At 41.9% G+C, this 18,134-nt stretch overlaps 1 protein-coding gene across 5 annotated transcripts in view; it reads right to left on the reverse strand.

Annotated features, from left to right (window-relative positions):
* Positions 1 to 7,478: 7,478 nt before the first annotated feature.
* Positions 7,479 to 18,134, reverse strand: part of FBXO15 (F-box protein 15) — a 52,048-nt gene continuing 41,392 nt past the window's right edge. For all 5 annotated transcript variants that reach the window (XM_084621929.1, XM_084621928.1, XM_084621932.1 and 2 more), the window contains 2 exons: positions 13,178 to 13,302; positions 7,479 to 9,128 (listed from right to left, as the gene is read on the reverse strand). In XM_084621929.1, coding sequence (XP_084478055.1) covers positions 8,859 to 9,128; positions 13,178 to 13,302 — 395 coding nt within the window. In that variant the 3' untranslated portion in view covers positions 7,479 to 8,858. The remainder of the gene's footprint in view (positions 9,129 to 13,177; positions 13,303 to 18,134) is intronic.

An 18,134-nucleotide genomic window follows, 5' to 3' on the forward strand; every position in this document is an offset into this window, starting at 1 on the left:
GCCTATCAGGCAATACATACATCATTACAGGATCCAGTTCATGCAAGCTGGGTTTGATTCTGCTGCCAAATAAATCAAGAGTAACTCCACTGAAGTCAATAGTTACAGCAGTGTAAAACAGATGTAAAGAGAATCAGGCCAACCACAGGCCTATTAATAGGAGTGCATATGGAAACTCAATCTTTGTTTCCAGACAGAGTAAAGCCATCAGCCATTCACTAGAAACTGACACACTGAAAATGTACAAAAAATAGTTTCATGACCATATATATCCATGTTTCTTTAGAAGGTGTCAAAACTATTGTTTGTATAATATGCAGTTTTTAAATATTAAAAACAATAAAGTAGAAATATCTTGAGGTGAATTTTATTATTCATGATATCACATTCTTGGATGCATATCCAATTTATCAATAAATCTATGCTTAAAGTAAATATTTAGGAATAACTGTTCTGTATTTTTGGACAGACAAAATCGAGCAACGTATTGCTGCCACATCTAGGAGTGACTGAGATATTTATTACAACTGTTATGCAGCCACCTCTTGGTAAACTTTAAGTTGGGTTTGTCTCATACTGCTAAGAATCAAGATCCCCAAACTGCCCTTTTCTTTGATGGGGGAGAGATAACTCAGTGGTTTGCGCATTGGCCCTCTAAACCCAGGTCATCCTTGAGGGGGCCATTTAGGGATCTGGGGCAAAAATTGGGGATTGGTCCTGCTTTGAGCAGGGGGTCGGACTAGATGACCTCCAGGGTCCCTTCCAACCCTGATATTCTATGATTGAGGTGAAGAGGCAAACCAGCGAGGTCTGTCATACCAGCCTCCTTTTTTCATCACGCCCTCCTCTCCCTTGGTGCTGTTTATAGCTTTTCTATCCACCATCAGAGTGAAATCAAGATGATCCTTGTCCGTTTTTTTGCTATCTACGGGGTTCTGAATAGCAGAGACATAAATGGAAATGATCAGAGTGTGTTAATTTAATTCTGTTGCTAACTCAGGCCTGGTCTACACTGGGGGGGAGGGGGGAAATCGATCTAAGTTACGCAACTTCAGCTACGTGAATAACGTAGCTGAAGTCGATGTACTTAGATCTACTTACAGTGGTGCCCTCACCGTGGTAAGTCGACAGCTGATGCTCCCCCATCGACTCCGCCTGTGCCTCTCGCTCCGGTGGAGTACCAGAGTCGATGGCAGAGCGCTCGATTTATCGCATCTAGACTAGAAGCGATACATCGACCCCCCGCTGGATCGATCACTGCCCGTCAATCCAGCAGGTGATGTAGACAAGCCCTTATAAGTAGTAAGAAATGCACAGGAGTTGTTGGTCTGAAGACCCAAAAAGACAGCAGGACTGCATTGATTTACATTATTCCAAACATCTTCACAACCCTAACAGCTAGGAACATAATTTTTAAAATTAAAAGTCAGTTAGTTTAGGGTTAATTCTGTTCCCAACTTTGCTGTGGGTAAGTGAACTTGTCATGCCCTGGAAGAGTTTTGAACAAAATTGGAATGGAAAGTAGTTTCTTTTGGGATTCAACATTTGTAGAGACCAAGTAGCTAATGAGAGTTAATCTGTAATAGAAGTGTTCCCAGTTTAACTGTTATCCACTTTCACTGTGTGCAAGTTGATAAATGATAAGGTTATTAAAGACTTGTTATCCCTTTCCCCATGGGCTCCCTTAATAAAACAAATGGCAGATCATTAGATTTCTATCAGTTTTTAGAGATTACAGCAAGTATATTTTCTTGACCAGTTTTTATTATGCTGTTACATTGTGTTTGTTACACTGTTTCCTTTGCATAATTTAGCATTTTTAGTTGAAAAGACATTTAAATGAATAAAAGTTCTCATGTGTTTTACACTGGAAATATAAAATATTAATACAACAAATTCATTTCAAGTCAGTACTGGTAGAAGGTTGTAACCATCCACTGGCTGTTTGGTGGCCAGTGTAAAATGAGTTTGGTGGTTTCACGCCAGGTCTCAGAGGACAAGTGTGTTCACATCACAAAGTTGTCAATGCAACCTGACCTAATCTGCACCCTAGTGAAATGAGGCCCAAGGCTGAAAGGATATGGAAGCTGAACTATCCTTTCTCCGCTAAAGGTGGTTCTTCAAATACAGACATGAGACACACTGGTAAAGCAGTTTAAGCTGCTGCTGCCCATGCAGCACTTGTCTGTGCATAGCACACTTCAGGGTCTGTCATTCCAGCACCTTCCACACCACACAGTTTGCTAAAAATGAAGGCTTCTATTTTGTTTTTAAGTCAAAAACACTACCAATGAGGATATTAAACTCATGCTTTGAAATGGTCATTTAACCTACTATTGGCAAACTTGCTTTTTTGCCTCCAGGAGTTATGTAGACTCACAGACTTTAAGGCCAGAAGGGACCATCATGATCATCTAGTCTGACCTTCTGCACATTGCAGGCTACAGAACCTCACCCAACCACTCCTGTAATAGACCCACAGCCTTTGGCTGAATAACTGAAGTCCTTAAATCATGATTTAAAGACTTCAAGTTACAGAGAATCCACCTTTTACACTAGTTTAAACCTGCAAGTGACCCCCATGCTGTAAAAAACGGCAAAAAAAGCCCAGGGTCTCTACCAATCTGTCCTGGGGGAAAATTCCTTCCCAACCCCAAATATGGCAAATCAGTTAGATCCTAAGCATAAGGAGCAGTAGATACGCTGGAGGGTAGGGATAGGATACAGAGGGCCCTAGACAAATTAGAGGATTGGGCCAAAAGAAATCTGATGAGGTTCAACAAAGACAAGTGTAGAGTCCTGCACTTAGGATGGAAGAATCCCATGCATTGTACAGACTAGAGACCAAATGGCTAGGCAACGGTTCTGCAGAAAAGGACCTAGGGGTTACAATGGACAAGAAGCTGGGTATAAGTCAACAGTGTGCCCTTGTTGCCAAGAAGGCTAATGGCATTTGGGGCTGTATAAGTAGGGGCATTGCCAGCAGATCGAGGGACATGATCGTTCCCCTCTATTCGACATTGGTGAGCCCTCATCTGGAGTACTGTGTCCAGTTTTGGGCCCCACACTACAAGAAGGATGTGGAAAAATTGGAAAGCGTCCAGCGGCGTCCAGCGGAGGGCAACAAAATTGATTAGGGGACTGGAACACATGACTTATGAGGAGAGGCTGAGGGAACTGGGATTGTTTAGTCTGCAGAAGAGAAGAATGAGGGGGGATTTGATAGCTGCTTTCAACTACCTGAAAGGGGGTTCCAAAGAGGATGGATCTAGACTGTTCTCAGTGGTAGCAGATGACAGAACAAGGAGTAATGGTCTCAAGTTGCAGTGGATGAGGTTTAGGCTGGATATTAGGAAAACCTTTTTCCCTAAGAGGGTGATGAAGCACTGGAATGTGTTACCTAGGGAGGTGGTGGAATCTCCTTCCTTAGAGGTTTTTAAGGTCAGGCTTGACAAAGCCCTGGCTGGGATGACCTCCTGAGGTCCCTTCCAACCCTGAAATTCTAGGATATGGCAAGACCCACCAGCCAGACACCTGGGAAAGAATTCTCTGTAGTAACTCAGAGCCCTCCCCATCTAGTGTCCTATCACTGGGATTCTTGCTGGTGATATTTGCTGCTAGCAGTCACAGATCAGCTACCTGCCAGTGTAAGCACTCTCATGACCTCCATACATTTATCAAGCTCAACTTGAAGCCAGTTAGGTTTTTGCCTCACTGTTCACCTTGGAAGGGTGTTCCAGAACTTCACTCTTCTGATGGTTAGAAACCTTCATCTAATTTCAAGCCTAAACTTATTGACGGCCAGTTTATATCTATTTGTTCTTGTGTCCACATTGGCACTTAAATAACTCCTCTCCCTTCCTGGTATTTATCCCGCTGACATATTTATAAAGAGCAATCATATTCACCCTTCGTTTGGTTAGGCTAAACCAGCCAAGCTCTTCGACTCTCCTCCCATAAGGTAGGTTTTCCATTCCTCAGATCATCCTAATAGCCCTTCTCTGCACATTTTCTAGTTTGAATTCATTTTTCTTAAACATGGGAGACCAGAATTGCACACAGTATTCCAGACAAGGTCTCACCAGTGTCTTGTATAATGGTACTAACACTTCCCTGTCTCTACTGGAAGTACCTAGCCTGATGCATCCTAGGACTGCATTAGCCTCTTTCATGGCTGCATCACATTGGTGGTTCATAGTCATCCTGTGATCAACCAATACACCCATGTATTTATCCTCTTCTGTCACTTCCAACTGATAAGTCCCCAGCTTATAGCAAAAATTCTTGCTGTTAGTCCTTGGGTGCATAACGTTACACTTTGCACTATTAAATTTCATCCTATTTCTATTACTCCAGTTTTCAAGATCATCCAGTTCTTCTTGTATGATATTCTGGTCCTCCTCCGTATTCGCAATACCTCCCAACTTTGTGTTAACTGCAAATGTTATTAGCACACTCTCACTTTTTGTGCCAATGTCAGTGATAAAAATGTTAAATAAGATTGGTCCCAAGACCTATCCCTGAGGAACTGCACTAGTAACCTCCCTCCAGCCTGACAGTTCAACTTTCAGCATGACCTGTTGTAGTCTCCCCTTTAACCAGTTCCTTATCCACCTTTCAATTCTCATATTAATCCCCATCTTCTCCAATTTAACTAATAATTTCCCATATGGAACTGTATCAAATGCCTTACTGAAATCCAGGTAGATTTCTTTGTCTAAAAAATCAGTTATCTTCTCAGAGAAGATCAGGTTGATCTGGCATGATCTACCTTTTGCAAAACCATGTTGTATTTTATCCCAGCTACCATTCACCTCTGTGTCTTTAACTAGTTCTCTTTCCAAATTTGTTCCAAGACCTTCCATATAATTGAGGTCAAACTAACAGGCCTATAATTTCCCGGATCACTTTTTCCCCCTTTCTTAAAAATAGGAACTATATTATCAATTTTCCAGTCATAGGTATGATCCCCGAGTTTAATTACAGATTCATTAAAAATCCTTGCTATTGGTTTTGCAATCTCATGTGCCAGTCCCTTTAATATTCTCAGATGGAGATTATCCAGACCCTCCAATATAATCCCATTAAGATGTTTGATTTTGACTTCCGCCTCAGATGTGGTAATTTCTACTTTCTTATCGTTGTTCCCATTAGCCACCCGGCCACTCTTATTAAAAACTGAGGCAAAATATTTGTTTAGGCATTGGGCTATGCCTAGATTATCTTTAATCTCCACCCCATCCTCAGTGCTTAATCTTTCCTTGTTTTCTTTTTATTTATATGGCTATAAAATCTTTTGCTATTTGTTTTAATTTCCTTGTTTTCTTTTTATTTATATGGCTATAAAATCTTTTGCTATTTGTTTTAATTTCCTTTGCAAGATCCAACTCTGCTTGGCTTTTGGCAGCTCTCGCTTTATCCCTACACTTTCTGACCTCCAAGTAGTAGCTTTCTTTGCTGATCCATCCCATCTTCCATTCCTGGAATGCTTTCTGCTTTCTCTTAATCACCAGTTTAAGATGCTTGCTCATCCAGCTTGGTCTGCAACTCCTCCCTATGAATTTTTCCCCTTACTTGGGATTCAGGCTTCAGATAGTTTCTGCAAAGCATGTTTTTCAGCAGCAAAGAGTTGGATTAATCAGGATAACTTCCTTTCCTAATCCAAATCATGCAGTCTGTGTTGCAGAAAATGCATTCAGAATACGACCAAGATTCCTGGCTGGACCCTCAGATTTGTGATTTCTTATGGTCAGGTGCCCACTGTGTGATAAGATCCATTTTGTGGTACATAATAGTCTGACAAGTCCCACTCCTCCAAGATGCCTCATGCTATAAAACCAAATGCTTTGTTTTTAAACTAAAACAGAGAAGTAAACATGTCTTTCAATCTAATTTCATTTTTATATCTCAGTGCAATTTAATACAGTACCTTAAAGAAACTTCTCTTTGTGTTGAAGAAGTAAATGACTGTTTAGCCTCAGACAGACAACCCGTTGGTGTTAGATTGGAATATTTTTCAAGGAAATGAAGTTTCATCAAAGCTGAAATGTTTTATGAAGATGTACCCATTTCAACATACAATATTTATCGGGTGGCGGGGGGGGGGGCGGAAAGAGAGTCCAATGCTCTCTGTCTTGCTCTATAGCTTGGTGATCACGGCGCTGTCCTGGAATATGGGAGACACAGGTCCAAGTCTCTGATCTGCCTGATTATAAAGTGATCTGGGATTGAAAATTCTGCTGTGAATCAGGAAGAGCAGGGACTTGTGCCTCAGCCTCCTAGACCCAGCCCCCTAACCACCAGGTTATGGCTACACCTGTAATACATACATACCTACATACACACACCTCCTCTCTACCTTCCCCAATCAAAAAGCTCAGGCTTTGATAAAAAAACCACAGACAGACACTTGGACATAATTCTGTTTTTGAGAAAACATTTGAAAGCTTTTGTTATTCCAATGCAGAACAAAAACAAAGGTCAAAATCTCAAGAGTTGCCATAGAATGGAATTGTTGTCCTCCATTCAGCTCCAGTTATCAGTGATCTTCTTGAACATGCTAAGTTAATAGGGTTACAGGACCCTCCCCAGCCCGGTGCAAATGAGTGAGGGGGAAGGAGTGATGGGGGGAGGAGGTGAGCAGGTCGGGCCTTGGAGAAGGGGCAGGGCAAGCATGTTCGGTTGTGTGTGATTAGAAAGTTGGCAACCCTAGGAGTTCCCTGTTTTCAAGGGCATGCGCAGGAATTTATATGTGACTACTTGGGGGGGGCACTTTAAACATTAGCCCCCCACCCAATGCCTCCAGGCCCTGCTGCTTCCCCAGGTTCTCCACCTATTCCCCTGTGCCCCGCTGCCTCCCTCACGCCATTGTCCCAGGCTTCAAATACTTACTGGAGGCTGCAGGCGAGGAAGGGACGGGGCTCAGCAGGCTTCCAAGGCCCCCTCTCACAGAACTCTGCTGCCAGTCCAGCTTCCCTGCTCTGGGTGCTATTGAGTAGGGCTCAGCAGGAGCGCTTGCTGGAGTGCCTTTCCCAGGCACATCTCTTCAGCCGAGCTCAGCCCGACTCCCACCCCCGGCAGAAATGGGGGAGGAGGAGCTTGTGGGAGGGAATCCCAGGGCGGGGTCAGGGCAGAAGCTGCAGACAGTGGCAGAGATGATTACTGGGGAGTCCCATGTTCCTGCTTGCACACCGTTGCGCATGCCCCGCCCATCATTATAAAATAGCCAGGAAAGGCAACGGCAGGGGAGTGGGATGGGGAGGGGGAAGGAGAATAAGAATATGGCTGGTCTGAGGCAGAGAAGCAGAAGTAATGTTGATTGGCCATTAAAAATGCACAGACATTTTGTTTCTTGATGAGGCGAGGTTACGCAGACGTTAAACTGTAAACATATTGCTGAACCAACCCACCTTTTCTATTTTCTTTACTTAATATCTTTGAATTCAAAGAAAACAGTAAACAAATTTAAAAATCAAAGTAACAAAAAGAATCACTATATCGGTAATGCAAAGGACAAATACTTAAACTCAGCAATTGTTTAAATATCTGGCTCATATATGCAAGTGACTATAGAGACAGGAGGCAAATAAACACATATTAAAGCAAATCACTTTTGCCACAGTTAAAAACAAGTCACAGAAGACAACAAATAAGTAATTATGGTCGGACAACCTCATCTGTAATAGGAAGTACTTGGAAACAAAACGTATCTATTTGTAACAAACTATACAGGAACATTATCCACATTACTAAAAAGACACAATTGTGCCAACGCCACATATCTCCCTCAGGCAAAACTCCCAATGGATTTCAAGTAAGGCGTACAGGATTGGACTCCACAAGGTACAACCAAGTAGCTTGAAACATTAAACATACAAAACAAAATTTTCAAACAAGTGCCTACAGATAGATACTAAAAGCAATATTTTAGGTACCCATCAACTATTTAAGCAACTGAATCTTAACTATGTCACTAGGAACTGATGACGCTCAGCTCCTCTGGGGAAAACAAGATCGGACCCCTTATTTAGGGGCCAACATAAATCACTTTCACTTCCTACCTAAGGGCTTCAGTGCTTTCAGACATGGAACACAATACATGCAACCAAATTAAAACAACTGCATTTTTTCCTCTGACCCAACAGTAGTTTAGCAGTCAACTTTTAAGAAAAGGGTCTATAGAAGTCTTTCCCTTGGCAAAAGCCTTCTTCCCCACATTGGTCATCCCTGTGTCTTTCAATCTAAATCCTTAAAGCCCCTACCACAGTGAATTTTAAATGATAAATTATGATTAAAAATACCTCCTCTGCATAAATTTGGTCATTTAGCAATAGTTTCTCATAATTATCTAAAGGAGAGTAGCACAGAGGCTCACTCAACAACACTCTGGCATTGTTTTGTTACTTCAGACTTCATGGAGTTGAGTTTTTCAAGGTGGTTTTTAAGATCTTAGAAACAGTGTAGAACATACAAATATGGAGAGAGAACACAGTCATATTTACAGTATCTGTTTCAGAAGCAGCATTACATATCTGACTGTGCCAGATAATACTGTATCGAGTGACGCTGATCTTTTTACCCTGATCATGCCCAGTACTTGCAACAGAGAGTAGCACACATCACAGTGCTTCACAGGAAAGCCATTACTTTTTATGTTTAAACTTCCCTCCCCAATAACAAAAGTGAAAACAATAATAAAAATAAAGAAGTGACTACACTTCCTAGTTTTCAGTAAATAAAGCACAAAACAACTTGTAGCACCTGGATTGTGGGGTTCATTTCAACCTTAATCCCCACCCCCTTCCCACAAAAAATCAACTAATTACCAGCAGGGAAAGTAACTGCTCAAATTATTAGAATCAGTATTTTGTTCCAAACCAGCGGTTAACTTTTTCAGTGCTTAGATAAAGAACCAGACTGACTATATAGTATTCCTTGGTTTCTTCTACCCAAACCAGCTCAATGTGGACTTTCCCCTCTGAATCCACATAGTTTAAGTCATAGTTTTGGCCCATATAGTCATAAAGGCAGGATGCCTTGGAAGAAAGTTTCATGTAGACTGGGGCACTGAAACACCAGAAGGGTTTTTCTGTTTCATCCAAGAGGGTCACATCCATCATGTAACAGTTCTAAAAACATAAGCAAAAAACATTATTTTTCTATGTGCAGCATATATCATAATTACCACAGGGCTACATCTCATGGTCCTTGCACTGTTAGGCAGAACTACAACTGATGTTAGGGGAAATTCTCCCTGACTTAGGGCTGTACAGACTGCAAGATTTGGCACATAGGTAGACAGTCAAAGTAAAATTCACTGCATTTCAACGGCCACTGTAAAAGGACTACAATCTATTTAACTGGAAAGGTTTCCAACCAATAGGATTGTAGCCTAAGCATGCCATTGGTAGCCTCCCGCAATCACATGGTGATACCAGCAATACCATAAGCAACGTTTTAAACATTTTTTAAAAAATATTTAAAACTATATCTATAAATAATCACAGTTAGTGTGCTATTAGTTAAAATAGCAAGATGCCCTCCATTACGAGCAAACATATGGAGTTTAAACTTCCATGGACCAGGCAGATCCCAAAACAGGTGCAAAGAGTTCCATGACTGTAGAAAAATACAGAGGTTCACAAAACAGAGATCAGCCTTTAAACTAAAAATACTGCAAGACATCCCCCTGCTTAACCTTCTAGGAATGGGCAGAGGCTGTAGAGAGAGGTCTTTGATTCCCAGAGTGGCAAATACAATATTTTAATCTTCCTTTTAAATTATATACTAAAATAAAATAAAATACTTTAAAACAATTCTTTGAAAAATGTATAAAAATATTATCCAAGACTATAAAATATCAAGGTGTACATGAGTCAACATATAGAATTATTGCTTGTTTTGATGCAAGAAGTATTTCCAGGCTTGTACATTAGCATTCTTCAGGTATACAAATACTGGACAGACATATACATCAGGTTATATGTCACTGCCCATTGGCAATGAGTTCAGAATTGGTAAAACTACTCCTGTACACTGAACGAGGACATGCATTTTCATTTTTATGGGTCACACCGTATTAATTATGTTATGTAGACAAACTATCTGATGTTTCTCAGCCAAATGTACAAAGTAAAAAAACAAAGCAATTTTTCAAAACATAAGAGAAATATCTGATTCACACTTGTTTTTTCATAGGATAATCAAGTCAGTGCAACGTTTCACATACAAGATGTCATGAGGGAAGTCTCAGCAAATTTTCTTTTCTCATGCTCTTGATTTCTAACCCTTCTTAGGTCTGGTCTACACTACGAGGTTAGGTCAAATTTAGCCGCGTTAGATCGATTTTATAAGCAATGCAGCTACACAACCAACCCCGTTCTGCCGACCTAAAAGGCTCTTAAAATTGACTGCTGTACTCCTCCCCGAGGAGGGGAGTAGCGCTAAAATCATCCTTCCTGGGGAGGGCTGCCTTATTTTGTCCTCCACACACAGCAGTGCCACGTGAAAGTTAAAGAGCTCAGGCAAGCCTACTAAAAGACAAAGGAGGGAAACGGTCGCTCCGGGTCAGAACCCCATACATACACTTCTATGATCAGCTGCATTCTGGGGGGGGACCCCAGCACTGTCCATGGACATCTGCAAGGGGGGTGTCTCATGCAACACGGAGGAGGATTTTGTGAATGAGGAAGAGGAGGAGGAGGAGAATGTGCAGCAGGCAAGGGGAGAATCCGTTCTCCCCAGTAGCCAGGAGCTTTTCCTCACCCTGGAGCCAATACCCTCCCAAGGCATATTGTTCCCGGACCCCGAAGGCGGAGAAGGCACCTCTGGTGAGTGCACATTTGTAACTACAGTACAGGGGTTAAAAGCAATTGTGTTTAATGTTTGATTTGTCCTGAAGAATTGGGATGCATTTGCGGCCAGTACAGCTACTGGAAAAGTCTGTTCACGTGTCTGGGGATGGAGCAGGAATCCTCCAGGGACAACTCCATGAAGCTCTCCTGGAGGTACTCTGAAAGACTTTGCAGAAGGTTTCTGGGGAGGGCTGCCTTATTTTGTCCTCCACAGTAGGACACATTACCATGCCAAACCAGTAGTCTGGAATCATTGCAGCACAAAGCATGGCAGTGAATGGTCCCGGGTTTTGGTTACATTCATGCAAAATCTAGTCTTTATCTTTCTGTGTCAGCCTCAGGAGAGTGATATCATTCATGATCACCTGGTTGAAATAGGGGAATTTTTGTAAGGGAACAGTAAAAGGATCCCGTTCATGCTGGGCTGTTTACGCTTGGCTAAAAGGGATCATCCCGGAGAATAGCCACGTGGGGGGGAGTGAGGGATGTGCTGCACATCCACCCCAAAACCACAGCCCCTCCTTTTAAATGGCAAACCCAACCAGCATTGCTTGCTATGGGAAAGGAGGGCACTGCAGTTTGAAACCATTCCCATATGTTATGAAGGCGGAAGAAGCCAACCCCGCGTACCCTTTGGCTTACCATGGCTGCCTGGAAACCAAATTCTGTTGCCCAGTCGTGTGTGATGTGTCACCATACCAGCAGGTGCTCAATATAAAAGGCAAAATAACTGGAACATCCGGTCAAAAAGGGACCCTGACGGCTCTGGTCAGCGCTGCTGACTGAGCTGTTAAAAGTTCAGTCGGCGGAGCAGCGGGCCTAAGGCAGGCTCTCTGCCTGCCCTGGCTCCGAGCAGATCCCAAAAGCAGGCGGCATGTCCCTGCAGCCAAAGAAGCTCCATGTGCTGCCCTCACCTCGAGCACTGGTCCTGAAGCTCGCATTGGCTGGGAACCATGGCCAACGGGAGCTGCGGGGGCGGCACCTGTGGGCACGGGCAGCGCACACCATGCAGAGCCCTCTGGCCTCTCCAGCTAGGAGCCAGATATGCCAGCTGCTTCCAGGAGCAGCATGGAACCAGGGCATGCAGGGAGCCTACGATAGCCCTACTGCGCTGCCAACAGGAAGCCACCTGATGCAAGTACCACCCGTCTGGAGCCTGCACACCAATCCCCTGCCCCAGGTCAGAACCCCCTCGCACACCCAAACTCCCTCCCAGAGCCAAACCCCCTCCTGCACCCTAGCCCCCTGCACAAGGCCTGAGCCCACTCCCACACTCCAAACCCCTCATCCCCAGCCCCATCCCAGAGCCTGGAGCCTAGAGCCCCTCCCACACCCTGAACCCCGCATTTTTGTCCCCACCCCGGACCCTGCACCCCAACCCCTTGCCCCAGACAAGTGAAAGTGAGTGAGAGCGAGCAACAGAGGAGGGGGGCTGGAGTGAGTGGTGGTGGTGGGAGGGGGGCCTCAGAGAAGCGGCGCAGCCTCAGGGATGGGACAGGGAAGGGGGTGAGACAAGGGTGTTTGGTTTTGTGCAATTAGAAAGTTGGCAACCCTACCTCTGGGCAAAGACCAAGCATAAGAAATTTCAGTCAAAAAGGAATTTGAGGATGTTATAAACAATTGAAGAGTGAGGACTAAATGGAAGTTTGAATTCAATCTTAACTGCAGTGGATATTGCCAACAGCAGCAGTAGTAAATTGTTAAAAATTAAGCTGAATTTTACACTCACTGTTGCACAGGACAACCTATGAACACTGTAAAGCATAATGCAGGCAGTTTAACATGTATGAACCAAATATTAACTCACTCATCATACAGTACTTCTTTCTGCTCATCCTGCCTAACTGCAAAATGGCAACTCCTATTAATAATATTTGTTTATGTCAAAATAATATTATAAAATGTCAAATTCAAGCATAAACTCTTTAGTATATATTCATTTTTAGGACTGTTTGAAAGATTTGTGTAGAGATTACTTCAGATATGTGCTCATTTAAAGGTTTCCAATCTACAAAAGTTAAATATGTTAAAAATGTATTTTTAAACACTGTTGCAGTACTGCAGTAAATTACTTCAATCTCCTTCTTAAAAATATGCATGTTTGTAGTTTATGGACAGTCCTCTTTTAGGAATTTAGTACAACAGAGTCCTAGGCAGGCATTTCTCAAGAACAGCATTAGCTTCACAACCTCCATAACATCTAGATTTTATGAGATTTTTTTACAAGTTAAACTACCCAAAATAACTTTGTAACATATTTAGCAAGCATATATCACTCCTTTTTTTAAATAACTATTTCCAGAAACAAAACGTTAGTGATTTACCTGTACGCTGCCTTTAAACACATCAGTTCTCCAGAAGAAGCCAACTTTCCCAGCAAGAGGTAAATGTTGTGAATTATTTTTTAAACTTATAACTGTGAGCCTCAAGTATCCATTTTGAATGTAATCTAAAAAGATTAACAATACATGCATAGTTAGAGCACAACAAATCTAACTAGGTCAGCCACTCAGGGAATGTTCTTACCTCTACATTTCCTTTCTTTAAACCCTCTATTCACAACCTGCACATTAATGGGATACTTTCCTCAAGAGCCAATAATTCTTCATACCCAACCAGCTGAAAAATTCAAGCCAGCATGTCTCAAAGATGCAAAGGATTAGTTTATTTTCTGAGGTGATGGGGAGGGGTTAGGATTTTCATTTTATTCAAATACTGAAATCTGACGCCAACCCAGTAAAGTTAAAAAGAATGCAAAAAAAAAGAGTCCCAAATTAAATGTTACAATCCCTACAAAAACATCAGGCTTAACATCAGAGAAGGAGAAGAGAAGCGGTGCTTCATTATCACTCTTTTGTCCACTTTGTTTGGTGCAAGCTATCATGCTGAACCAATATCGATTCCAGGGTGCATTTATTTATATCAGCAAGTGGAAAACTTTGATTTAAATAAATGATTTATGTTTCTTGCTTGTCCTGTTATTTTTCCAAAGAAAGATTCATTTTCATTGGTTAGTACAACCATTAAAATATATTGTTTTAATTATGTACAATTAAATATAGCCTTTATATTGGATCTGGTACAACTTTTTGCTAACCAAGAGGGAAAGAATTCCTGTTGGTTTTTTCTCCCCAAATATGAAGAGTTTCTTTCTAATGGACATGGAATATTCTGAGGCCTGATTATATTTTGGTGTTCATCTTAATAATCCATAGATATCTGACAAGGACAAACTATCACTTCATAAGATAAGTGAACTTCTTCATAAGTAACTAGGTCTCCTTGAAGCAGAGATACTAAGACTGATAAATCACCATGAGCAAGAAGGGAGGAGGGAGTGTCATTGGAGTTTTTTACCATACTGATGAAGGAAAAGGAAACACCAGGTCTAGCCTCCCATAGATGATCTCAATCGCTTACGAATACAGGGTTGGAGTCACCCACGCTGACACAAAAGGTGGTTCTTTTTGCTGATACAGACTAACACAGCTGCTACTCTGAAACCTATGTACTATGTGTATCATACAACTTTTAAAACCAAACTTTGTATCTGTGGATAATCTAAGCACTATATCCAGAGGTACAGACACATTTCTCAGCCTATGTATTATATAATTTTTTAATGTTAGCTTTAATAAAATTTTAAATTCTGGGTTTTTTTTTAAAACAATGCTGCTCTCTCTTTCCCCCACATTGCAACAAAGTTGAAAACAAACTGATTTGATGTACTGCATGACTGTCTGGCAAGCTACCAAAATGCATATTTGTATTAGCTCACATCTAAAACTTTATGCCAACAAAATCCTCAGTGAGACGCATATGGTATGCAGAAATAGAGCAGTGAGAGACAGAGAGGGGAAGTTCTCTCCCTCCATTTACAAATGTTTGTAAAGTGCTTTGAGAGCCTTCATTGAAAACAATTTAAATTAAAGTGACAAAGTATTATTACATACTATTTTAACAAACTATACTCTAGTTCTACTATAGAACAAAATAAAATACCAGTTCCTTATGTACAATGGCCAAAAATTTTAAACTTTGGTGCCGAAAGCTAGGTGCAATAATACAAAATTAGCTGCTTACCTTTAGAAACCACCTGAAATTTTTGGTCTATACTGTGACGCTGCATGGAATCTGAGGGACACTTGAGAATATTATGAATATTAATATTGTAAAACTGTAATGAGTTATGCCAGATATGCCATGTGAGGTATCTGCAAAAAATGTTATAATTTGCCAGACAGGATAATCTATTTTTTCTGTTTGTATCCCCTTTGTATTATCAGGTTTCAGAGTAACAGCCGTTTTAGTCTGTATTCGCAAAAAGAAAAGGAGTACTTGTGGCACCTTAGAGACTAACCAATTTATTTGAGCATGAGCTTTCGTGAGCTACAGCTCACTTCATCATCTGATGATCATATACATCTGATGAAGTGAGCTGTAGCTCACGAAAGCTCATGCTCAAATAAATTGGTTAGTCTCTAAGGTGCCACAAGTACTCCTTTTCTTTTTGTATTATCAGTTATAGATTCATAGATTCATAGATATTTAGGTCAGAAGGGACCATTATGATCATCTAGTCTGACCTCCTGCACAATGCAGGCCACAGAATTTCACCCACCACTCCTAAAAAAGACCTCACACCTATATCTGTGCTATTGAAGTCCTCAAATTGTAGTTTGAAGACCTCAAGGAGCAGAGAATCCTCCAGCAAGTGACCCGTGCCCCATGCACGTATGTATGTCTATATTTCAAACTTGTGCTATGCTTTTGGGTGACACCCCCAGACAGTTTGGCATCAGCACTGCCTAGCCTGCTTGATGGCCCATTAAGGACCATCAGCTATATAAATGACCCATTGAGAGAGACGGCAGATAAAATTTATGACTTGTGGATAAGTGAATATCATTTCTTTGGGGAAAACGCTTATTAACCAGTTTTGTTTTTTAAAGTCCCATTTGCAAAAGCTTAGCTTCAAACGGAAATTCTTAATGTTCTCTCTATGCTAATGGTAGGTATTTATCCTAACCTAAACTCTGTTGTATTGGATTTATATTACCTAGGTTTGGAATTTGACCTTTCAGATTTAGAGAAACGAAGTAAAATCCTTAGATAAGTTACCTTCAGCCTGGCTTAATGTATGATGTTTTTAAAAAGCAGCAAAATTTTTAACCTAAATGAAAATTTTTTCATTATATAACACATCATAGCAAGGATTCCCAAAATATATATGTGACCCGGGATGCCTGGGGCAGTCGTCACTGGAAATGCCAAGGTTAGGGCAGGCTGCAAAAGGGAGGCAGATACTCCCAGGACTGGTGAGTAACACTGAAGTTAAACTCCCCAACCAGTCACAAACTGCGCTTCTGATCCCCCACACTGGTTATCAAGAAGCAAACAAAAAGAAATCACACAGCCGCCTTTATTTCATTCCAGTTCTCTAGACCCCAGTCAGCACCTAGGTCCAGTACAGTGAGAAGATATTTAAAAAACTCTGCTCACATATACAAAATGTTCTTCTGACCCCAAAGGGTCAGCCACATTACCAAGTCAGCATGAGTTTGGATCTTACCCAAAATACTTTTACCCTCGCCTCCTGAGGGAGGGCAGTTCTGGCTATAAACAATGCACTTAAATTCCAAGGACTCAGGAGCTCTCTTTTAATTTACAGGACTCTGTAGAGCTCTGAACATTTCTCTGACCTTTTCACTAACACCAGTTGAATCATCCAATGCAAATAACAGCCACTGAGAATTTATGCTTTTAAAAAATGAACTCATCATTCATGAATAAATCAATTCATAAATCATTCAGATCTATCTTTTGCACTTCTTCCTTCATTATGGAGACCCCAAGACACACGCACAGATTTATAGAACTGTTAGCATTTTAGATGTGTACAGCCTGGCTAGAAATCCCTGTGCTGATGCTGCGGTCATTGACCACAAAAGGCACATCTCCAAATCCAGACATATTCCCATTCCCAATACATCAAAATTCTCTCTCTCCCCTTAAAATAGATTCCATGTGTCCAAATCTAAACAATTATGCAATCTCCTCCCCACCCTTTTCATGGCTACTTCCCCGTCTCCTCCTGAGTGTGCAGAAAACCCTTGGGCCACCCCACTTACTGCTTCCTCATCCCTCCTGTAGTTCACAGAATTCATGATCTGCTCCTCATTCCCCTCCAAGGAGGAATACAGTGGCTCCCCCTCACTTTGTTGCCCATACCACCTCCACTCCTCAGAAGAATCAGTGGTACTTCTGCTGCTTTGTCCTGTACCTCCCTCCTCCTCCCAACAGAAGGAAATAAAGGCTACCCAACCCCACCCACACTTGTGCAAGCAATATTTCCATCTGCTCTAGGTGATGAGTGGGTTTTTCAAGCCTCAGTATATAGGTAGACTAGAAAAATTCTTACTGCCCAGAAGCTCAGGACAAGCAGAGATACTATGTAGACAAGTGTAAGATTTTTTGCCTTCCAGATAAGGAAAGCAGGAGACACAACAACCATAGCAGCTGACGGATATCTGCACAACATCTGGGCCAGGCAGTTGAGATTCGGGCTTCACGGAATGGTGAGAACCCATCTCTCTCTCTCTCTCTAGATATAGCCTTCTGACCCTGACTTGTGTGATCAGTTTTCTAAACCTGACTTTTATAATCAAATTTAAGTTAGATTTAATATTATAACTGTTTTGTTTGTTTGGCTCCCCGTGTATGATTATTACCTGGCAATAAATAACTTGCATGGTTAAGCTGGTTGCTTCTTTCCCTCTTCTCTCCCCCCCATCCCCCGTGGTGTTTTTTGGCTTCCCCATTTGCTCTGCAGCAACGCTCCTTGTACCTAAGCTAAAGATCCCTGCAGCACCCAAAAATCCTGGGGGGTTTGCTCATCAAGTGGGTTACTACCAGAACAATTGTAATGTGAAAGTGGGGATAGGGACGTGCAGAGACCAGGGGCCTATGAGGGTGGCAGCTTGGAAGTGCTGCTGGACCCAGCCTGCTGAGTCCAGTGACCTATACAGGGTCAGCTTGGGCGTGCTGATTAACCCCTTCCTCTCAAACGCGCTCTGTTAATATATGTGTGTGTGTCCGTCTGTCCAATTCTGGGGCTAGAGGAACCCAGCCCTGGGGAACCTAGGTCATGCAGAATAGTTCCATCGGGAGGGAACTTGCAGAAAGTAGAGCTCCATCTGAGAACACAAGCGATACAAGCAGTACATTGACAGAATTACAGAACCCCAGCCCCCAGAAGAATAACCCTAATAAATGAGTGTA

This window comes from Lepidochelys olivacea (assembly GCF_965140295.1).
Source record: "Lepidochelys olivacea isolate rLepOli2 genome assembly, chromosome: 2".
Taxonomy (NCBI): Eukaryota; Metazoa; Chordata; order Testudines; family Cheloniidae; genus Lepidochelys; species Lepidochelys olivacea.